This window comes from Silene latifolia, chromosome 1, assembly GCF_048544455.1.
Source record: "Silene latifolia isolate original U9 population chromosome 1, ASM4854445v1, whole genome shotgun sequence".
Classification (NCBI taxonomy): domain Eukaryota; kingdom Viridiplantae; phylum Streptophyta; class Magnoliopsida; order Caryophyllales; family Caryophyllaceae; genus Silene; species Silene latifolia.
In genome coordinates, this window is record NC_133526.1 from 13026718 (window position 1) to 13050700 (window position 23983).

The window sequence follows — 23983 nt, forward strand, 5'->3', positions numbered from 1 at the left end:
GTCTCTGTGGACAGCGGGCCGCCCACGGGGGCGCTTGGTGAAGGTCGAAAAACAAGCGTTTGCATTTTGTATGGAGTCGCCACCAATTTTTATGGGAAATTGGAACCGTTCGAGTACCTCGTGTCATGTCAAGACACAAAGTAGTGACATGAACACTAAGCAATCGTTACCCTTAGCATTCTATGTTTAGAATGACTCTCGTGGATGCCAATGAACACGGGTGCTCACAGATATCTGGAGTAAGGGGTGAGGGTACGTATTAGGAAGCTCTTTTGATCGAACACCTAATCCCGCCCGCCTCGATAGCGGCCTCTACTAATGATTAGGGAAGTTGTCTATACTTGATATATCGTCGGCTATATGCATGCAATGCAACATCCAAGTTTTAATCCTAGCATGTGAGAATTAGACTAAGTCGGTTGACACGTAATTAGCATACAATTGGGTCGAAGTAGGATTTAATGATGATTTACATGTGAAAACATACAAATGATAAAAGAAATATAATAATTATGAATTACAATAATGAAAATTACAATAATTACATTGGAATAGGCGATTTATGTCGAAAATACCTTTAAAACGGATAATTTGAGAAAAAGGAATAAAAGAAGGAATTACGAACAAAACAGAAGGTGATAATACGATTAATAGTAGATTAATACGAGCTAATTAAACTAGGTCAAGGCAGAAACGGAGTTCAGGGACAGAAATCATCCTGGAACAGCGCAGAGATCGCCCTCTGGAAGAGGCGCGGCGATTCTTTGCGTCGTTCAAAGGGAATGAGTTCTGGTCATGGCCGAATCGCAAATCGTTAATCTGGATTGATGAATTTAATGATGGATTAAAATATTTACTCGGATGGAAGTGATTAATAGGTTAGTTACATGTGAATGATGGTCATAAAAGCGATAAACATGGATGAGACGAATCGGAAACGGATTATTTACATGAAATAATGATAGAAGTGAAAACATATTAATGAGTCCTCTATTGAAATCAATTAACTAACATTAGATACGATGGATATACAACGAATATGTGACGAATATGACAAAAGACGGATTAAACTATATCAATGATGAATTCCAGAAACTCAACATGATTAAATTGAATCTCTACAACCCGGAATTGAATTATAATGACGAAAACCCGCAAATATTGGATTATTTAGGATTTAAGTCGGATTTAAGACAATTAAAACATGCTAATGATGAATGACTATAATACATGTGGATTATATGCTATTACGACGAAGACGAAACAAGCAAAAGAAAGATTTGAATACGAATTACAGAGGACAAACGAGGAAGAAAGGAAGCGAGAATCATGCGCGGCCCTCACGAAGAGGCGCAGCGGGACTGCGCTCCTTCAAGAGGCGCAGCGATTCTTTGCGTCCTTTCTCGATGGTTATCTACTGGAAATCCGCAAAAACAGGTTTTAACGAAGGGTTTTAGAAATCGATTTTAACGGTATTTTCGACGTAAACCTTACAATTGATGATACGAAAAGTAAAATACAATAAATAAATAAGGATTATACACCCTCAGACTTACATGTTGACGAAACGAGAAGGACTAAGATATCGATTAGTGAATGCTCGACACGAATGCAAGGAAAGTGCCCTCGTAAGAGGAAAACGATTGAAACAAATTGATTAATTAGATTGATTATTGTGTAGTTGGTCAAATTGGTCGGTCATGCAACGGAGAGGCTGGTACCCGGAAAGATCCGAGATTACGTGGTCGAAAGTTCAAGCACGTAGGCGCCAGTAAGTAAGAACAAAGTCTATAATGCAAAGGGAGAAGAGAAGGGTGGACACTCGCGTCAGAAATATGAGGAGCGAAGGCTCCTATTTATACTAATCACACGACGGAATTAGGGTTTCGGAGACTCTTTGGAAGTGAATCTCGGAAAGATATGAAAAAGATACGTAAATCATGCGAGAAAAGGGCACGGGAAGAGGCGCAGCGCACAAGCGTCTATTCCCGGAGGTTTCCTCTCAAGAAAGAAAGATTTCCGCGTTTGAGTTATGGTAGGACGGAAATAATTCGAATATCTTATGAATATTACGGGATATTATTTGCCAAAAGATAGAATTTGTGAAATATGGAATAGAAATATCCTAACATTCCAACATTCGACTCGGGATTTAACGGTTATCGAAAGATGGAGACGGTTTTTGACCGGACTCAAATGTACTCTAATTACTGCCAAAACGACCGTATCGGGACGTAGATGACAACTAAGAGGTAGACATTTAATATTTGAGCAATCACTTGACGATAATCTTACGAACTGTCACAAATCGTTCCGCGTATCTGATGACCGGGTTTTGCCGTCACTTCCGGTACCAAAAAACAATTTATAAAGAACCCAATAAAAGTAGTATTTATTCGGGTGTCGAACACAAAGATGGCGGGGGTGTATACTTAGTCCGTTTTAGTCTTTAGTTTAGTCAAACAAATGAAAGAGGTTTATTAAATTGTAAACTAAGATGCGAATAAGATATCAAATTAAACTAAATGAAAATGTAATTAATCAATATGAGAAAGACTAGAGCTTTCGGGTTCACTCGGGTTATTGGGCATGAAACAAGGCAAATATGGGGAATAGGTGATTCAATTAGTCAAGAAATTATGCCTAATGTCTTAGGGCACCTAGAATTCGTTAACCCACTTTCATGTGATTAACTAAAACCCGTCACACACATACACAAAGATCATCCAATAGTCTACACACCAAGATTGTTCATCCACTAGTATAGACACCAAGACAACTAAACATGTGAGAAAATACTCAAACTTTCATAGGAGCAATTCTACAAACACTTCATGTGCAAGAAAGTGACAACCAATAAAACACCCAATTCCTTATAATTCTAACCCAAAATCGTACCCATTATAGACCCGAGATCCCCCTAAGCCCTAGAGGAGAACTACTCACACATGTTTAAGGATGAAAAACTAACAATAACATGGAACAATACACACACAAACATGCTAAACATAATAAAGATAGAAACTTTGAATGAAAACATTAAGTAAAGAACATAAATGTAAACAAATGAAAATAAAATGTAAATAAAAGATGAGAATTGTACCAACAAAGAGGAAAGTAGCAAGCTTGGACAATAATGGAAGAAGGAATTTCTTCAAGTCTCCCAAATACAACCCAAAATACTAATTGTAAACTATTGAAAAGAGAGGAATTTGTATACTAAGAACAAAAGAAAGATTACAAATTTAATTAGGGAGAAATTGAGAGGAAAAATAAGATGAGTTTTTCTAGATCTAAAACTACTCCTAATAAATATGCTACTCTTTTGCTTTCTAAGAAAATGCTGCGTCTAAAACTATCAGCTGTCTAAATGTGGTCTGTCTCCAAAATAAGGTCTCGAGTCTTCTGCCTTTTCTTCCTCGAATGAATGCTACTGATTTCGCTCTACCTTTGCTTCGTGGACTACCTTCTTTTTTTACGAGAATTGCACCAAATATTCAAAGGCAATGTTAGTCCACTATTTTTGGGCCTATTCTTGTCCAAATGATGCCAACTAGTGTTACATGGAATGTGGAACCATGTGCACCAAACAAATCAGCCCATATCACCAAAAATGCATTAGCAATTGAAAGTGTAGTACGGTAATGCGTTCTCTGCTTGACCCAATTTTCACATCGTCTAGTTTATTTGCTATCCGGGTTAATTATCCATCTCGATCTTCATTTCATCCGACTTTTTAAATCCCCTTTCAATTTGGTATCTACAAAAATATATGACAAATAGCAGTACCAAATCCACACAATATAACATTATTTATGATAACTATATTAAAAATTCTAATTAGTAATTATTAAATTCATAAGTGAGCTATTTAATCAATTAAGTACGCAAAATCGAGTCGGAATAAGGTATAAATGAAGGGTAAAATGCGACCAAAATGCTACTCATCAAATCTCCCCACACTTAAACCTTACTCGTCCTCGAGTAAGCTCATTTAATAAACTTAAGACCCGTAATATAAAAGACTAGCTAAAAATAATAATATCCGATGAAAGGCAATTAACGGGCCTTCTCCGTCCCTTCAACTCACACCGAGACACAATGAGGTATGCATTCCGATGCAAGGCAAGTGGGGGCTTGCGGAAAACTTTTGACACATCCAACATTTAAGCACGTAATCAATCATAAGATGCATCACAAAAAGTCAAACCGCTTTCCTCATCTAAGCGGCCGTTTTGCTTTGAACAATTAAAGGTTTTGGTCGGGAGATACCGTCTCATAGTCTTGGCGGGGTGTCAATGCCCTAATGGTGGCTCAAGCAACCTCAATATGACAACCAAATGCCTAGGAAACAAATTCAAAGGCGGGAAAGAGGGAGGCAAAGCCAAACCTTCGAGATTTACATGACACACACAAGATTCGACCAAATTGACCCATGACTAAGGGGACCAAGATTACCGACTTCCTCACGGTTGTCACTAGTCTCTCATTTAAAGAACGGGTGTTTTTATGTGTACAAAAAGTACTCAAAGCACTCAACTACTACGACTCGTGAGAACGTGTCCGCAATCTAGAGTGTTAGACAATCCTATGACCAAGTGAGATGCAAACAAAAAGGGAAAATGCACATAATATGAAACAAGGGTTGTATCGGGGCTAGGGAGAAGGACGAAACGGGATTGTTGCAAGCAACATTTGGTCACGTGAGGTTCAAATCAAGAATAGCCAAAATACCGCTTTTTCCATCTCTTATTGCAACACATGAGACACGTCTATACCGTAACATAGAATTGATTACCCAAGACTATGCAAAAATTGCATAAACCCGACTCAAATTGGAAAAATGTTAGAACCCTTATACAAACCTTTCAACTCGGCCCTTATTTGAACACAATGAATAACGTCTACACCCTAACAAAGAATTTGTATCCCAAATTCATGCAAAAATTGTGTAAACCCGACTCACTTGGAAAAACATCATAAGACCTATTTATTTAGCAACGACTTTTTCTACCCCTTTAAATGATGAGTAGGGGTGTTGCTTGCCTTTTTCTTTTCTTAACACATATATATACAACACAACTAACTCTTTTTGGATTTTTCACAATTTTTTTTCACTTTTCTATTTTGTTTTTTTTTTTTCATTTCAACATTAATACCTCTTATTCATTTATGCACAAATGCCAAAAGAAACCAATACTCCGACCCAATAGGACCCAAGACACCACCTAGCTCACTACTATAAACATGACTCATTCTTGATCAAGGAAGGTCGTTTATAGGATGTAGTTCATTTTGTGGTTATGCCAAGTGAAATAGGCTAAGGCTCAAAAGGGGTGAATCAAAAGAGGAACCAATGCAAGGGTCGAAACAAGGCTTATTAAGGGTATGTGAGGCTCAAGTATATGTAAACAAATTCGTTTCATAAGATGTGCAAAAAAGGAAAGCAACTCACGGTCTAAGGACGGAATGACACACTTATGCGTCTAGACATAACACGTCTCGCGAGGAGACCTACTCACAATCCTAAGTGGGGGTCGGGTATGAATGCACCGACCCTAGGAGGCTCTAATCCTCACATTTGAGTAGCTAGGTCGAAATCTAGGCCTAGTCTACTACGTCTATGGTCTCACAAGGTGGTCAAAACTTTCCTGGTCTAGCCTCATTTCCGGGTATTTGCAAGCAAACACCCTAACAAGGAGGTCACAAGGTGCAAGCCACTAAGAGGGGAAAGACACGACCTAGACAATATCATCATAGAGGGTATCATACTCCCTTCCTAGACCAAATTTTGTTCAAAAATTTATATACAAACTCAATGCAACAAGAAGGGAACACAACATATATATACATGTGAACAAATGCATGCGGAAATTTAAACAAACATGAAATGAAACGTGCAACAAGTTGGCTAATCCTAGCAGCACATCAACACCAACAATCCAAACGGTCTCCCAAGGAGACACCCAAGGCAACAAAATTCCCATTCTCCTTCAAAATATCCAAGATACCAAAAAGAAAGAATAGTAAAAGGAGTAAGGGATAGGAAGGATTATACCAAGCGTTCTTCTAGCTCCTTTTTGCCTCAAGTGGTCAATGTGCCATGCCAAAGGTTAGACAAAACATATATATACAATGCAAATTTTTTTGAATTTTTCAGAAATTTTTTCAATTTTTTCAATTTTTAGGCATTTTCTCTAATTTATAAACATTTACAATTATAAACAAATATTCACAAGGGTGGATATTTCCCTCCCCACACTTGAAATGTACATTGTCCTCAATGGACAAAAGCATAGGGAGAGAATAGGAAAAATAAACAACATATTTTTGGTGGTTTTTGAATTTTTCGAAATTAAAGAACATATTTTTGGATTTTTTGAATATTTGAAAATAAATAACATGTTTTTGTATTTTTAAAATGATGGAATTTCCTCCCCACACTTATTTATTTACATATTTCCAATGGAAATAAATGTGTGGAGGAAATTCGGAAATGAAATACATGTTTTTGGTGTTTTTTCATTTTTTAAGAAGGGATAAATTGTGTTGTTTGGTTGTTCTTTGGTAAAGGTTTCTTAGTGCGATTGGGTGGATGAGCTACCTTGGTTTAAAGTTGCCAAGTCGAAATTCTCAATCCTTGCTAAGGTCCTTCTTCTTAAAGCTCTAAAGAGCCACTCCGATTCCGGGTCACTAAGCAAAAGATTACCGTTTCCTCTAGGCATATACTTCAACAAACCGTTAGTCTCCTAGTGTTTTTAGGCACTAGGGGGTAAGCAATAAAATACTCACTCTACAAGAAACAAGTAACTACTCAAACAAGCAAACAACAAGTAAAGACTAAGTCTAAGACTCTAACTAACTAAGCATAACCTAACGCCATCCCCGGCAACGGCGCCATTTTGATGACCGGGTTTTGCCGTCACTTCCGGTACCAAAAAACAATTTATAAAGAACCCAATAAAAGTAGTATTTATTCGGGTGTCGAACACAAAGATGGCGGGGGTGTATACTTAGTCCGTTTTAGTCTTTAGTTTAGTCAAACAAATGAAAAAGGTTGATTAAATTGTAAACTAAGATGCGAATAAGATATCAAATTAAACTAAATGAAAATGTAATTAATCAATATGAGAAAGACTAGAGCTTTCGGGTTCACTCGGGTTATTGGGCATGAAACAAGGCAAATATGGGGAATAGGTGATTCAATTAGTCAAGAAATTATGCCTAATGTCTTAGGGCACCTAGAATTCGTTAACCCACTTTCATGTGATTAACTAAAACCCGTCACACACATACACAAAGATCATCCAATAGTCTACACACCAAGATTGTTCATCCACTAGTATAGACACCAAGACAACTAAACATGTGAGAAAATACTCAAACTTTCATAGGAGCAATTCTACAAACACTTCATGTGCAAGAAAGTGACAACCAATAAAACACCCAATTCCTTATAATTCTAACCCAAAATCGTACCCATTATAGACCCGAGATCCCCCTAAGCCCTAGAGGAGAACTACTCACACATGTTTAAGGATGAAAAACTAACAATAACATGGAACAATACACACACAAACATGCTAAACATAATAAAGATAGAAACTTTGAATGAAAACATTAAGTAAAGAACATAAATGTAAACAAATGAAAATAAAATGTAAATAAAAGATGAGAATTGTACCAACAAAGAGAAAGTAGCAAGCTTGATAATAATGGAAGGAATTTTCTTCAAGTCTCCCAAATACAACCCAAAATACTAATTGTAAACTATTGAAAAGAGAGGAATTTGTATACTAAGAACAAAAGAAAGATTACAAATTTAATTAGGGAGAAATTGAGAGGAAAAATAAGATGAGTTTTTCTAGATCTAAAACTACTAATAAATATGCTACTCTTTTGCTTTCTAAGAAAATGCTGCGTCTAAAACTATCAGCTGTCTAAATGTGGTCTGTCTCCAAAATAAGGTCTCGAGTCTTCTGCCTTTTCTTCCTCGAATGAATGCTACTGATTTCGCTCTACCTTTGCTTCGTGGACTACCTTCTTTTTTTACGAGAATTGCACCAAATATTCAAAGGCAATGTTAGTCCACTATTTTTGGGCCTATTCTTGTCCAAATGATGCCAACTAGTGTTACATGGAATGTGGAACCATGTGCACCAAACAAATCAGCCCATATCACCAAAAATGCATTAGCAATTGAAAGTGTAGTACGGTAATGCGTTCTCTGCTTGACCCAATTTTCACATCGTCTAGTTTATTTGCTATCCGGGTTAATTATCCATCTCGATCTTCATTTCATCCGACTTTTTAAATCCCCTTTCAATTTGGTATCTACAAAAATATATGACAAATAGCAGTACCAAATCCACACAATATAACATTATTTATGATAACTATATTAAAAATTCTAATTAGTAATTATTAAATTCATAAGTGAGCTATTTAATCAATTAAGTACGCAAAATCGAGTCGGAATAAGGTATAAATGAAGGGTAAAATGCGACCAAAATGCTACTCATCAGTATCAAACATGCGGCCCAATCATCACCGGGTGGTTTGCGGGAGGTGCAGAAACAAGGTAATCTACAGTCTCTATTATACTCCAAGGATTGATCATACCTGGCAATCACCTTCGCTTCAGTGTCCTTACTAAACCCTAATTTCCTAGTTAAATTTTCCAATTCGCTATTTTTCACCCCAACTCTCTCTCCAATCGACGACGTTTAACATCGCAAGCCAGATGTTCAGTTTTCAGGTTCCCCAATTCATCCTCTAAATAATGGATTTTAGCCCTAGAAAGACCAAGTTTTTCTACGTCGCCAGAATTGTAGCTCATTGTTCGCTGGTTAGGGTTTCCAATAATACCGTTAATGACGATTTGAATGCGGAGTGGGTTTATTTATTTCAGCAAGTCTTGCTATAGACGGATATTGATCGGGAGGTATAATAGATCCTCGCCATATCATTAGTCCCTTAGTCGGTTATGGATCAGGTTAAAAGCAAGACAAGTCATATATGAAATTTGGATTATCACAAATTCTTATTTGGAACGGATAAAATCCGGCATTTTGAAGAGACCTGACACAAAAGGACAAGTGAGAAGGAGACGTGAGATGTCTTTTTGAAGAGACCGTGACAAGCAAAACTCTTTGTTGGATTATAAAAGGTTTTTTTTTGTCAAAAACTCCCTTATATTTAGGGGTATTTGTAAAAAGACTACTTTATATTATTTTTGTTGCTTTGAACTACCTTTGTTTTCTTTATTTTTGGTGATTAACTACTTGTGCAGAAAATATGACGAGATTTGATCAGTTCAGTGTCATTATGTATCTCACATGGCTTTGTTAACATCAGACAACAATTACCAACTACGACCAAACTGTAATTTAACTTCAGACAAGCAAAAATTAAGTTTACATAAGTCAATAACACCTACAAATATTCACTAAAGTTAAATGTAAGTACATCTTGACTTCCTGAAATTGGACCTACGCAAGATTAAAGTAAAAAAAGACTCTTGTGAGATAAGTTAATGCGGTAAAATTGACCAAATATGTCTAGAACCACGGACAAGGGCATCTAAGAGGGGGAGGGGGTGAATTAGGTGTCTATTTAAAAATTTAAGCTTAATGAAAGCTTCTTTAAAAACTCTTAAACACTTTTAACAATGCTTAGATGAAAGGAGAAGTCGATACTTAAAACTAGAGAGTTAGAAGTATTCAACAACGATTCAGCAAGCAGAAGTTACAGTGTACTCAACAATTGATTCTGTAGATAAAAACGTGAGTAGAGTGTGCAGCGGAAATAAAACGAAATAGACACGACAAACGATGTTTTTAAAAACTGGTTCGGTCACTACTCCGTGACCTACGTCCAACGCTATTTTATTAAACGTCTCAGAAGTAAACTCTTACAAACTAAGACCACCCTGAATAATAAAACAACTCCCCAACCTACTCCAGTTGCTAATGCTTAAAAGCTACTCCGCTTCCAAGACTTTTGCTTTGGGCTACTCCGCCGAAAGACTCCTTGCTTAAAGCTACTCCGCAATAAGTTTTTTGCTTTGGGCTACTCCGCCGAAAGACTTCATGCTCAAAAGCTACTCCGCTTCGAAAACTTCATGCTTAAGGATAATTCTATCCTAAGATCGACTTGTTTGGTTCTACCCGTTTGTTACAAGACCACTTATCTCAATGTTGTTCACTCAATTGAACGGAGGAGATAAAGTTTAAGTACAAAACACGGGATCCTTGAACACGACTAAAACGACTAGGTGTAATACAATAACTCAATAAAAGACTCAAAAGATAAATAAACAAACTTGCAAAATGATTCAAAGATTTGAAATGATAAACGGTTTTGCAAAGTTAATTTACTCGATTGAAAGCTTAAGTCTTTTTCAGTTTTAAACTCGTTATTGCACACTTGTAAAAATGAATTAAGTAAGCTATTTATAATGTCCAAGTAGTATACTTTACACATTCTTACACTCCTAAGCACAAGTGAATAAAATAATATAAGTAGTTTGCTTGGGCAACATGCACAAGCCAACCGAAATCTTCACCAAGCAACCGAGTATTCTTCCTCAAGAAATCGGTGCCTAAGATTGCAAGAAATCAGATTGTGCACACACACAAAAATAGGCTGGGTTTTTCAACAAGAAACAAGCATAAATGGTTGTGTTTATGGGAACCATAAACATTTCCATAAATGTAAAAGCAAACAACCCATTTATAGTAAGTGTCTTATTGTGCAAGCAAACTCCTTAGCAAGTCATTGAAAGCTCTATATTCTTTAAAAGACTTCAAAATATTTTCAGAAAACATTTGTGAACATTCAAAGCATTTTAACAAAGATTCAAATATTTTCGAAATATTTCTTTCAAAGACGAGCCTTAATCAACTGTTGGCTGAACTGTTGTTTTTGCACCTAAACGTAAATTCGTGTTAAGTGATCACCTTACAACACATGACTTTAGCACTAATGACAATCTTCATCTTTGATCTTCATGATGACATTCTTGATAGCCTTGAATTGACAATTGGAGCTTCATTCTACATGGATAAACTTAAGAGGCACACGATTAAATAACAATGAGATTAATTTGTCTTAAGGCATCATCAACACTAGCTTAATCAAATTGGGTTTCTTCAATTTCCTCCTTTGATGATGGCAAGACAAATAAAATTCAGTGTGCAATTCCCCCTTAATTCATGGTCAAGGTTAACAAGTCAAAACATGATCAAAATAAGATGCATAAATACATGGTCATTGAAAATTAGTCAAATTTTTCGTTAGCCTAAGTAGAACATTTAATCGCCAAGTTAACATAGTTACGGTGTACTCAAGCCTAAGAGTCATTGAATCACGACCTGCAATTTTAAACAACTTCCCCCTCTTGACATCATCAAGTAGGAAGAACACAAGTCTAAATAAGGATTAGAGTTATACAAAACAAATTGTTCAACAACTAACAACATAACCAATATTAGCAAGATATATCACAAACATAAAGCCAAGGTAAAAAGGGATTAGAAAGGCTTTTGTTTTGATTAGGCATTAGGCATGGTTATGGCAAAAGGCTTGGTACGACATACGACATAGGCTAGGCACGACATAGAGCAAGAGATCAATCATCGGCTTCTTCGGTTTCATCTTCTCCAACCAACCCGTGAACCATCTTCATAAGCTCTTCATTTTGACCCTTAACCTCCTTGAGTTCCTTACGCAAACCCGACACTTCCAAACGAAGACCCGCAACCTCACTCATTTGAGCATGTTGGAGATCCAACAAGGCTTTAACATCCTTAGTGAGACGTGTCAAGGAAGACGATTGCATAGAGGAGGAGGCGACATCCGTAGCCTTCATACCCGACCAAATACGAGCAAGTTTATCACCATCAATTTTCAAGTACATTTGTGATAAAACTCCCGAGGTCATAGTGTCACACATGTGATCCACACCGAAACTAGTCGAGTCCACAATATCCATTTTCTCGAAAATGGCTGATAACCACATCCCATATGCTAACACGGTGGAACTATCAACCTTACGCTTTTCAACAATCTTAGCAAGATAATCAATGTGAAAGAGCATCAAAGCGGGTAGGTTAATTTGTAAGTGTTTAGCAAGATAAAAGATCAACCACATGTCTAGCACACCACACACACCACGGCTCTCATTACATGGAATCAAGGTTCGATAAATGAAATTGAAAAAGAACCGGTGGTTTATTTTGATTTCTCTCGGTTTTAGTGTGATAGGGGACGTAGCTTTAGGACATAAAAACTTTGTGACGGTCAAAGAACTTATACCATAAATAGTCGGCCAACCACCCTTAGGAAATGAGGACAACCCGGTTGTAGGAATACCGAGTAACTTCCCGACAATTTCGACATTGAGACACAAGGGTTTGTTATTGATAATGGTGGTAAGACTACCCGATTGGACATCGACTTTGATCGTAGTATAAATTGAACAATCTCCGCTAAATAAACTCGGTTATAGAGATTAAGAAGACTCTACCACTTTGTGCATGAATTGCATCTTTAAAGAATTTAAAAGCGGGGGACGAATCATACCATTCGAGTTCATAGCGACGGACCGATTTAAAGTTCCCTTGGATGACATGCTTGCAACAATCAAAGATTTCCTTTGGAAAGCGATACCCATGAAGAATCTCAAGTGCCTTGGACTTGTTCTCATCAAGAGGTTGCTCAATAGCAATCATAGCACTATTCGATTCATCGATTCCCTTTGCCATTTCCTCCACTTTACTTTTCTTTGAGATCAACCGGGTGGACACTCTCTGAGCTTTGCCTTTCGGTTTGGGAACGGTTTCTTCCTTGAACAACTCGTCATCATTGAAGACGGCATTCAATTTCTCCGTGTCAATTTCCGTTTCCACAACCGTTGCCTCACTCACGGTTTTGGCTTTCCTTTTTCTCCTTTTATTTCCAACCATATCCTTCAACATTTCATCACTACCAACACTTCCCTTCGATTTCGATTTCGATTTCCCATTGCTTTTCTCAACCGATTCCTCCACAACTTTCTCAACACTCTTTTCTTTTTCCTCATTTTTTTCAATTGATTTTTCCACACTCTTTTATTTTTCATTCTCATTGTTTTCATCATTCTCATCTTCACTTTCAACATCTTTCTTTTCCTCACTGTTTTTCTCTCCTTCCTTCTCGGCATCCTCATCAACAATCTCCTCATCTTTTTCACTTTCCTTACCAACACCAACATCAACTTCTTCAACTTCTTGAATGATTGGATTTCCATCATCATCAACATCACCAACAACCCGTGTGCTTCCTTCTTCACCCTCGGTTTCGGTTGCATGCGGCATATTCAAATCGAATTTTTGATTGAACACCCGACTTGAGAATCTTCTAGCCTCGGCAGCTGTTTTAGGACGATTAGCAACTGATTTCTTTCTTGTCATTGGGGTGTTAGACACAAAGACTCTATGTTTCTTTGGTGGTTTTTAATTTTGGACAGTTTTTGATCCAAGACTTTCGATTTGTGGTTCAACCGAGGTAGTTTTCAGCTTGTAGGAGTCTCGGATTTCCTTCAATGTTTTCGGTTTAGTTGATTTTGGAGGCATGATTCTTATAGTGAAAGTAAAAGTGAAAGTTGGTAGAGGGATGTGTAGGACGGTTTCGGAGAATATTTGGGGAAGATGCAATTTTTTGAAATATTTGAAAGTGAGAAGGGAGGTTATCATTTAAGAGTTGAAAAATCATATAGGTAGTAAATGAGGTGGGTGAATAGTGTTTAGGCTTTTTAATTTGATTGGTTGAGAGGAAGGTGGGTGTAGCCGGCTAGGTGTGAGTTTAGGCGGCTAAGGACATGGATAATGGGGAAAGTGAGATTTGATGGTTAGATGGTAATTGAGTGGCTCCATGTAAATAATTACTTTACCCATTGGATTTACATGCAAATTAATCATTTAATTCATTGAGTAACACTAACACATAATCAATTGATCACTTATAAAAACATGTAAACATCTACCCTAGTCAATCATCGAGGGCAAGTCGTCATAAAATTTTACGCGGAATCCAACAAACCAATTTCTATCCGAAGTTTTACGAATTGTTCTCTTTCAAGCGGTTTTGTAAAAATGTCGGCTATTTGATCTTCCGTTCTACAAAATTTAAGACGAATTTGACCTTTTTCTACATGATCACTGATACCCGTCGTTGTGAGTACCAAAGATAAAATTTATAATCTCCTATTAAGACTTTGAAAGAAATGTAGATCTATATACATATTTAACATACTCATATATGTCTAATTAATTTGTCATAAAATTAAAACGGATTTTATGCATGCAAACATTAATAAAAGAGAAGAGAAATAATGTCCTTACATTCAATATTTCGGCTATATTGGGCACAAGAGAGATCACCTTTCTCTTCTTGTTCTTGAGCTATTCCAAATGGAAGAACAAAGATCTAAGAATAAGATCTCTCCCTAAGCTTTATACCCAAGGTTTTCTCTTAATTTAATTAATATTACAAAACTAGTATAATATTAATTATAGTAGAAAATTGAACCAAAAATATTTATAAACACTTAAGTATTTTCGGTTTTGATGAGAGATAAAGAGAGGATTTTATTTCTCTAGAACTTATATTTTTGGATGAGTTGAATGAATAAGCATTCACTACCTCTTAGTGAATATTAGGCAAAATAAGAAAAACAAACTCAAGTGTTTTTACTTCCCAAAACCGGTGGGAGTGGAGGAAGGAAAGAGCCAATGCATGAAATTGTTGCTCTTAACAATGTTCATAGGCTTGCATGGCTAGATTACTTTATAATCATTGTGTTTTCTTATTTAAAATATAAACACAATATTAAGTCCATTCCCCTCTTATTTTCGGCACTTTACATAACATGGTGTCCATATTATTTTTGTCAATTGTCTATATGTTACATGTCACATGTCACATATATTTGTTATGTAATTTTTAACATATTAAAAATCAACGTATTATCAAAAATACGTCACATACAAAAATTGACTTAGTAATTTCACAATTACTCGTACCAAAATATTTTACCAATTATAAATTACAACTGATTGTATTTATAACAATTCATTTAATTTAATTGTTACATTAAACAATTATTTCATCCGAGTAATTATACAATTTAATTACTCAGACCGTATCTCATTTAATCACATTTCAATTTGATACGTAAATTTTACTTCCAAAATCGTCCGTCAATTTTCAAGTAATTTAATTAACTCGTAACATTATACGATTAATTAAATAATCAATTAAGTGTATTGCCCTTTAGGTATGACCTAGGGGGTCAACTGATCACCACCGTCACACGACAGTAATGTCAAACTCTAGTCAGCCAATCATTACCGATATATGTTGACCAGTTGACAGTAACAATATTACTTCCCAATTGTATTCTTTAAAATGAGATTTAATAATGATATTTAAATCATGTAATCGCACTATTGTTGAGGACACATTTCCCAACAATCTCCCACTTGTCCTCGACAAGTGTGCGTTACCAATTCTCTTGTCCTATTACTATCTCCCACTCAATGCAAGGTGTCTTTCGGTCGTACTTGCAAGTGATCATATCGAGAGTGGTTTCCTCGATCCGGAGAATAACTGATTGACCGGATTTATCCACCATGGATACCTTCCGAGCGTGGCCACGCATTTCCGGTTCATTACTCCTCGAGTGGCCCTGAGATATTGTTTTAACCCCCGACAAGGGGATGGACAATTCCTATCGCACTCATTCCCTTCGACTAGCCACGACCATCATAACCCAAAATATGCCCATTTGACCCCATTTACGAAGGTCGTAGTAACACAAATCAAAGTTAATCAAATCTGTGCCATCTTAGGTGAATAGTCTTTAGTCAAAAGAATCGACTCATTAGAATACTATAGTAGCTCTCGCCACGACCAGGCTATATAAATTGCCCGAACTCTATAAGCGGTCATAAGGCCCGACAAAATGTTCCTAACAGATCTGCTATGTGATCGACTAGTCATCTCACATGACTCTATGGCACTTGAACTTGCCATCAATCGCCTCACACTCTAGTCACTTCGAGACGTCACCTCATACAAGTAACTATGGGCAAATACAATGTTAATCTGTGTTCACTTTAACGGGGTTCAATTGTCTCCACAACCCGTTTGGATGTAACAAAGTATAATAAAAGAGTTTTAAAGTAAAACTCGAACGACAAATGCGATTATCACATATGAATAGTCAATGCTTGATTACTATTTCATAATCTATAATCTAATTTGATCTTGTACATAGTTGTTCATTTCAATTCAATTGAAATAACATGACTCGTCATGTTTTAGCCTTTGAGAAGGCTTTGGTTAGTAGGTTTTATCAACTTCTTGTACCTTACTCAACCTTACTACATACTCGTTTTCCTTTGTAATGTATACATTTGCATCACAAAACTTTCTGAGTACGTGTCGAGATCCAATCAAGACATAGGCCCTCTAGCCTAAGAATAGCTCCCACTGTTTTCACAGTGTGCGGGACTCATTCTTCTTGCACATCTCATGATCGCAAGTGTACTCAATTTCCGTTATAAATATCTCTCATTGTTCTTTATTGCCTAGAACGATTCTAGAAAATCTACTTCTTAATTATCATAACCACAATGGTATCTTAACCATCATAACCACAATGGTATCTTAACCATCCTAATGTGTTTTGATTATGGTTTTGTCGGAAACCATGCGCAACCTCAATTGTCAATTGTCACTTGTGTAACACCCTTACACAAAATTGCATCGTAAACACTTTGCTTTACTTCCTTAATGCTTCTGCATGCACTTAAGGGTGATCTTTATATACTAGGTAAAGATTACTTAAATTTGATTTTGAAAACAATTCATCATACTCAAAGTATATGAAGTGTTATACATCATTACTCATTTAATTGATCCGGCAATAAAAAAGGAATCAATCAAATATGTTCAATTTAATTGAACTAGTCATGAATCTTATCAACATAAGACTTCTTCTTGACGCTAATATCATGTGGATTTATCTTCATAAATATGGATATTAAAGATGTATTATATTACTCCAAAAGTCTTAAATCATTCTTGATGATCAATATGTCATCCACATATCGGACTAATTAAAATTTCCGTAACTCCCACTAAACTCCATGTATAAACACAACTTCTCGACTTATCGAGAAATGTTTTATCACATGATCCAAAAATGTTGATTCTAACTCATTGATGTCCTACTTAAGACCCTCTCTTAAGTTTCACATTATCTTAGGATTGCAAGAATCTACAAAACTCATGACATGTATTGAATACATTCCTTCTTTTGAAGAAGCGGGTTTTAGATTTACTTGCTACGTATTTCATAACCTCATAATGAAATACAATCCTTAAGAAGATCCAAATAGACTTAAGCATTTCAATTGGTGCAAAACCCTTTGCAACCAATCTTGCTTTGAAATATCTCTTTATTAGTGCAAAACCCTTTGTCACTAATCAAGCCCTTTTGATTCGGATTTTTATGGCTCTAAGCCTTGTATTGAGTTGTGACTTAAACACTCTTATGTAAGTCATATGTTCATTACTTTCTAGAAGTAATCAACTTGAATCAAACAATTTCTTTTGTAAGTTATAAGCTCTTTACTTTCTTAAAAGTAGCATGAATTCATCATTTTCAACAAGTGACGAATTTAACCTCCTAGGTTTCAAAGAAACAACATCTTACACAAAACGTCTCATGTAGCCAAGAAAGACCAGTTTCTTGCGACATAACATTCTTTGTGGCTTGAATGCGACATAGCATTCTTTGTGGCTCTTGAATAAATTCTCCCACTCTGTCTTCTAGAAATAAACTTGTATTTTTAGAAAGACAGCTTCACGAGCCGCAAACCCGTCGTACTCGTGATAATTTGAAAAGGGAAAAATGAGCCTTTGTTTCTTGTGAAAACTTACAAACATGGTACCCTTACCATTTCATATCTCATATGATTCGATTTAGTGGAAAATAATTTAGACAAAATGATAAAATCCCCAAAAGGATAACTTGATTGAAATCCAAACCATATCGAATAGCGTTTGATTTCTTATCTAATCACACATTATTCCATAATGCGTGCTACGAGAGATTAACTTGTGATACTATATCACATTTGCTTTGGCTTATATCAAAGTCTTCACTTTGATAATCCCATCACGACTAAATCGTGATTCCTTGAACTCTTTGAAATTCTTCAAAGATTTCTCTATTTACCTTATTAAGTGAACATATTAGTGTCAACTTAAATCGTTGGTAAAAGATAATGATCAACCTATTTTGGATCGATGATTTACAACCTCGATCTCCTTTTCAACCAAAAGGCACGAGGCATCTTGCTTTGAATACAAGATACGCATATACCATTAACAATCTAATGGTTTCAAGAGTACTCGATAACTCTTTGCGTTCATCATTCCAAAATTTAAGGTTTAATCTTGGGTTACCAATTTGAGTCTTACATCATCTTCATGATATATCATTCTAGTTTGGTTTAGAATATAATCACCTTGATGATGGGCTAGCCATACATCAAATCATGGTGTAAAGGGTCACAAAGGTGAAAACCTCTTTTGTATCTTAACAAGTTTATATTCTTATTTAGAGTTTATGCACTTAATAGTCACAATTAAGTACCACTTTAAATCCAAAAACTAGATTGAGTACACAATTACTCTATCTCTCGACTTTATTGTTGCTAGTCGTCATATTCTAATCATCCTATGTATCAAACATAATGATGAAAACCACCACCGGTTTCTAATATTGACGAAGTAATACTAGCAAAAATTATGTTTAATTAAATAAACATTTTTTTTTTTTTAAAAAAGAAGAATGACCCATTAGATGTCCCACAACTAACTTGTTGATTCTTCAATAATTTGGGGTAGTTTCCTTTCTCGTGTCCAACATTTAAGACAATGGAAACTATATCGGTCGGGATTGATAGGTTTAGCATCGTCATTCTCAACAACTTTACCTTTAACATTACCTTGTATCAATTCCTTTTACTTCTTGAACCTCGTCCTCATCTTAACAGTTTAAGAGAATGCTCCCACTTATTTCAATGAGTTTTTGCTTTGAGAAGCAAAATTGAATTCACGAAGATCACTCTTCATTTGTTCGTTTTAGTCTTAAAACTTTCATTGAAGTGGTTGCGTTATTTTGGTCAATTACGAATTCTGAAAATCTAATCACCAAAACAATTTATCGCTTCAAGGTACTTAATTCAATTAAGTATACGAATAACAATCCATTGCAAGGCTCCTCTGGCCTACAAATGAATAAGCAGAAGTCCAATGTGTATTTTAATGGCGTGCAAAGAGCTACAAGGGATCACATAATTGCTCTATCTGGGTGTGTGGAAGGGACGCTCCCCTTTAAATACTTAGGGGTTCCTATAACTGCTGGCAGGCTTACTAGCAAAGATTGTAATGTTCTGGTTGAAAAGATTGTTGAAAAGATCAGAGCATTGGGTGCTAGGAAGTTGTCATATGCTGGTAGGTTGGTGATCGTGAAGTCTGTGTTAGTTTCTCTCTATACTTATTGGTCTAATATCTTTCTTATACCCAAATGTGTGTTGAGGAAAATTGATAACATTTGTCGCAATTATATGTGGGATGGGACCAGTGAGTAGATGAGGTCCCCTCTGGTAGCTTGGCAACAGGTATGTCTACCAAAGACTGAAGGTGGGCTGGGCATTCGGTATAGTCAGACCTGGAACATTGCCACAGTGGGTAAGCTTGTTTGGTGGGTGTATAGCAAGCCTGATAATCTTTGGGTTAAATGGATCCACCAAGTTTATATGAAAGGGTGTGATTGGGACTCTTATTCTCCTAAGAGCCATATGAGTGGCAATTGGAAAGCCATTTGTAAGGTTCGTGATATCTTTCAACCTGGTTATTTGTCTGGTAATTGGCTTGCTAATGGAGGTGGATATAATGTCAGCTCAGGCTATGAGTGGTTTGAGACACGGGGAGCGAAGGTTGGTTGGGCAAAATCGCTTTGGCATAAATGGAGCTTAGCAAAGCATAGCTTTCATTGCTGGTTAATCTTCAAGAATGCACTCAATGTCAAAGATAAACTGTTTCGCCATGGGGTTTCAACTGATGCTATTTGCTGCATTTGTAATACTACTCAGGAGACCGTGGTTCATTTAATGCAACACTGTCAGTATGGACAGCTTATACTCACGGGTGTCTGTCTGAGACTCCAGATTCCTGTGCCGGTTGGTAATGCTCTCATATGGATTGGCAGGAGGAGATGGTCTGATATTCAGAAGAAGACTAGTTTGTGTGCTGTCATGGCGGTTTACTATCACATATGGCAGCAAAGGAATAATGCTAGACTGAATGCGACTCTATGTAATCCTCGTGTTGTCATTGAGCAAATCATGAGTCTAGTTCAGCTTAGAGTACAACAATTTGCTTTGTCAATGATGTAATGTAGTTGTGTTTAAGTTAATGGGTGTGAGTAGTTTGTAATAGACTACTTTGTTTCTAATGAGAACTTACATTTCACCAAAAAAAAAACAATCCATTGCAAGTAGATGTGTTAGTCAAAAATCAAAAACCTGTTTGATAATGAATAACTTTAATCTATACTCTTTACAAGAGATCCTTAGCAATGGTTCATTTGAGGTTTTTAGAAGCAATTTCAAATTTGTCTTTAGTTACGATGTTTTAATGGAGATTTGAATCAAAAACGAAATAATATCGTATATGAATGTGGTAAAGAAATAGAACAAAATAACAACGGAATAGTGGAAAACTTTCACATTTATCGTTTTATTAATACTTGTAAATAACAAGTAAAGCATTTACATAGTGACCTCTACCCAACTATGATAAATGATTCCAAGATCCAAATTCATATTAACTTAGGCACGGGGTAGCCGATGCAACCTTCATCAATATAACTCGGTGGATTAACCTTTTAATCGATTCTACTTTTAGAACTCTTGGTCGATAAAATTACTCTAATGTTTATCTATAGCCCAAAACACATCAACAAGGGCACGGGGTAGCCGATGCAACCCTTATCAATTACTTTTGTTGAGTTCAATCCAAATTTCGAATAAATGTGTCCATTATCCAAACTCACATCAACTTGGGCACGGGGTAGCCGATACATCCCTTATCAACATGAATTCGGTGGATTAACATTCATCACCCACTTCCCCTACGTAACAAGGTTTGTACCCCGGGGTGGCCGAGTGCACTCCCTCGCGAAATAGGTTTTCATGGTTTCTACTATTTGGTAAGGCTATGTCTCAATTAATTGTTTTAGCGAGAGGTCATGCCAATTTATTATCTATCACGTTTTAAGTGAACTAAAGCGGTGAACTACGATAATTCTAATTGACACGGTCGATAAACTCGATAAAAAGACAATGCATGTTTAGTTATGGCGATTTAGCAATGCATGTGACATAAAATAAAATGCAAGCATAAAGATAAATAAATCCTAGTATGGCCTTTCCTAAAATAGAAAAACTATTAATCTATTACAAATTCGGAAACCAACTCCATTGGTCCCTTGAACTTCGGTTGTGGCACGCATCTCGAGGTAACACCGTCTTTATGTATCGCCATTCTTGAAGTAATCCGTCTTTTGGAACTCCGGAATGAATAAAATTACATAATAAATTACATAATTTCCTATTATACATTTGTAACTAAAATAAAATAATCTATTAAATTACAAAACGGTGATACGAGATCACAATAAAAATTACAACCGAATCGATATTCCCATACATTTCGGAAATACCAATTAAAATCTAAGGCCATACTAAGTAAAATTACATAATTCAAAATTACATAAATTAAAATTATGACAATCATAAGAAAATGCAGCATTATAATATGTATAAACATGCTCAATTTTTATGCTAAATCGCCTTTTAATTAGCCAATATCGTATATTACTCGGTTTTTTTCGATTTGCGTGATTTCAACATTTTATAATCACAAAAATACATAAACTCATATTTATGCATAAGTTAATTACCCTAACCTCTTAGGACTCAAAATATAGTCTCCACTAGTAATTTGACCATAATTAACTTTTATTTACAAAAATTGTTCATAAATGGACCAAAAATTACAAAAATAAGCTATTAAACTTCAAATAAATCCAAAAATTTCAAATAAATTCAAAATTTGAAATTTAAATTCATGAACATTCTGGAAAAATTCCATGACACTCATAATGTTCAAAATCTTAGGTTAAAAATTTCGAAATTTTTCCGGAAAAACAATGTTGCGGTTTATCGATATTTAATAAAATAATCATAAAAACATGGAAAAATTATTTTCATTAACATTTCAATTTTATATCTGAAAAATATAATAAAATGCAACATTAGACGTTTTTCCTAAGTCATAGATTATGTTTTATTAATTTTTCACTAATAATGTCACTATTTATGCTATTTTTCTTCAAAAATTCATAAATCATGCTAAAAGACTTCTTTATAGCCAATTATTTTACACACATCTTGTAAAATGGCATGTGACAACATATTAATTTTCTATGACCAGATTCGAAATTTAACTCATATTAACCTATTTTTCTCTTAAATCCGTATTTAATAATGAAAAAATCATTTTTCGAGCATAACAAGTCCAAAAATTATGAAAATTTGCAGGTTATCTCAAAATAATATATGTAACAACATATCCAAAAACCAAGTGAAAATTCGAAGTATAGCTAATTTTCGACCAAAAATGACATTTTTACTCATAAAATCACATTTAAATGCCATTATTATTAAATATGAACAATAAAAATCCGAAAAATTAACCAAAATATCCTAAAACACTTTAGGACCAGAAATATTAACATGCATGTAATTATTTCGTGATATATCATAATAACACAAATTTTACAAGTTTTATTTTGTTATTCATATAACTCGGAAAAACTTTTAACCAATTTGCATGCAAACAACCGTGGCTCTGATACCGATTGAAAGAAATGTAGATTCATATACATATTTAACATACTCATATATGTCTAATTAATTTGTCATAAAATTAAAACGGATTTTATGCATGCAAACATTAATAAAAGAGAAGAGAAATAATGTCCTTACATTCAATATTTCGGCTATATTGGGCACAAGAGAGATCACCTTTCTCTTCTTGTTCTTGAGCTATTCCAAATGGAAGAACAAAGATCTAAGAATAAGATCTCTCCCTAAGCTTTATACCCAAGGCTTTCTCTTAATTTAATTAATATTACAAAACTAGTATAATATTAATTATAGTAGAAAATTGAACCAAAAATATTTATAAACACTTAAGTATTTTCGGTTTTGATGAGAGATAAAGAGAGGATTTTATTTCTCTAGAACTTATATTTTTGGATGAGTTGAATGAATAAGCATTCACTACCTCTTAGTGAATATTAGGCAAAATAAGAAAAACAAACTCAAGTGTTTTTACTTCCCAAAACCGGTGGGAGTGGAGGAAGGAAAGAGCCAATGCATGAAATTGTTGCTCTTAACAATGTTCATAGGCTTGCATGGCTAGATTACTTTATAATCATTGTGTTTTCTTATTTAAAATATAAACACAATATTAAGTCCATTCCCCTCTTATTTTCGGCACTTTACATAACATGGTGTCCATATTATTTTTGTCAATTGTCTATATGTTACATGTCACATGTCACATATATTTGTTATGTAATTTTTAACATATTAAAAATCAACGTATTATCAAAAATACGTCACATACAAAAATTGACTTAGTAATTTCACAATTACTCGTACCAAAATATTTTACCAATTATAAATTACAACTGATTGTATTTATAACAATTCATTCAATTTAATTGTTACATTAAACAATTATTTCATCCGAGTAATTATACAATTTAATTACTCAGACCGTATCTCATTTA

The 23983-nt window shown here is 35.3% G+C and overlaps 1 protein-coding gene across 1 annotated transcript; it reads left to right on the plus strand.

Annotated features, from left to right (window-relative positions):
- Positions 1 to 19709: 19709 nt before the first annotated feature.
- On the plus strand, positions 19710 to 20516 carry LOC141640741 (uncharacterized). Its single transcript, XM_074449425.1, has one exon. The coding sequence runs from the start codon at positions 19710 to 19712 to the stop codon at positions 20514 to 20516; it is 807 nt and encodes a 268-aa protein (XP_074305526.1).
- The last annotated feature ends 3467 nt before the right edge of the window (positions 20517 to 23983 follow it).

Bases quoted from the DNA above. Each gene is read 5' to 3' on its own strand.
- LOC141640741 (XM_074449425.1), top strand. From the start codon at position 19,710: ATGAGGTCCCCTCTGGTAGCTTGGCAACAGGTATGTCTACCAAAGACT.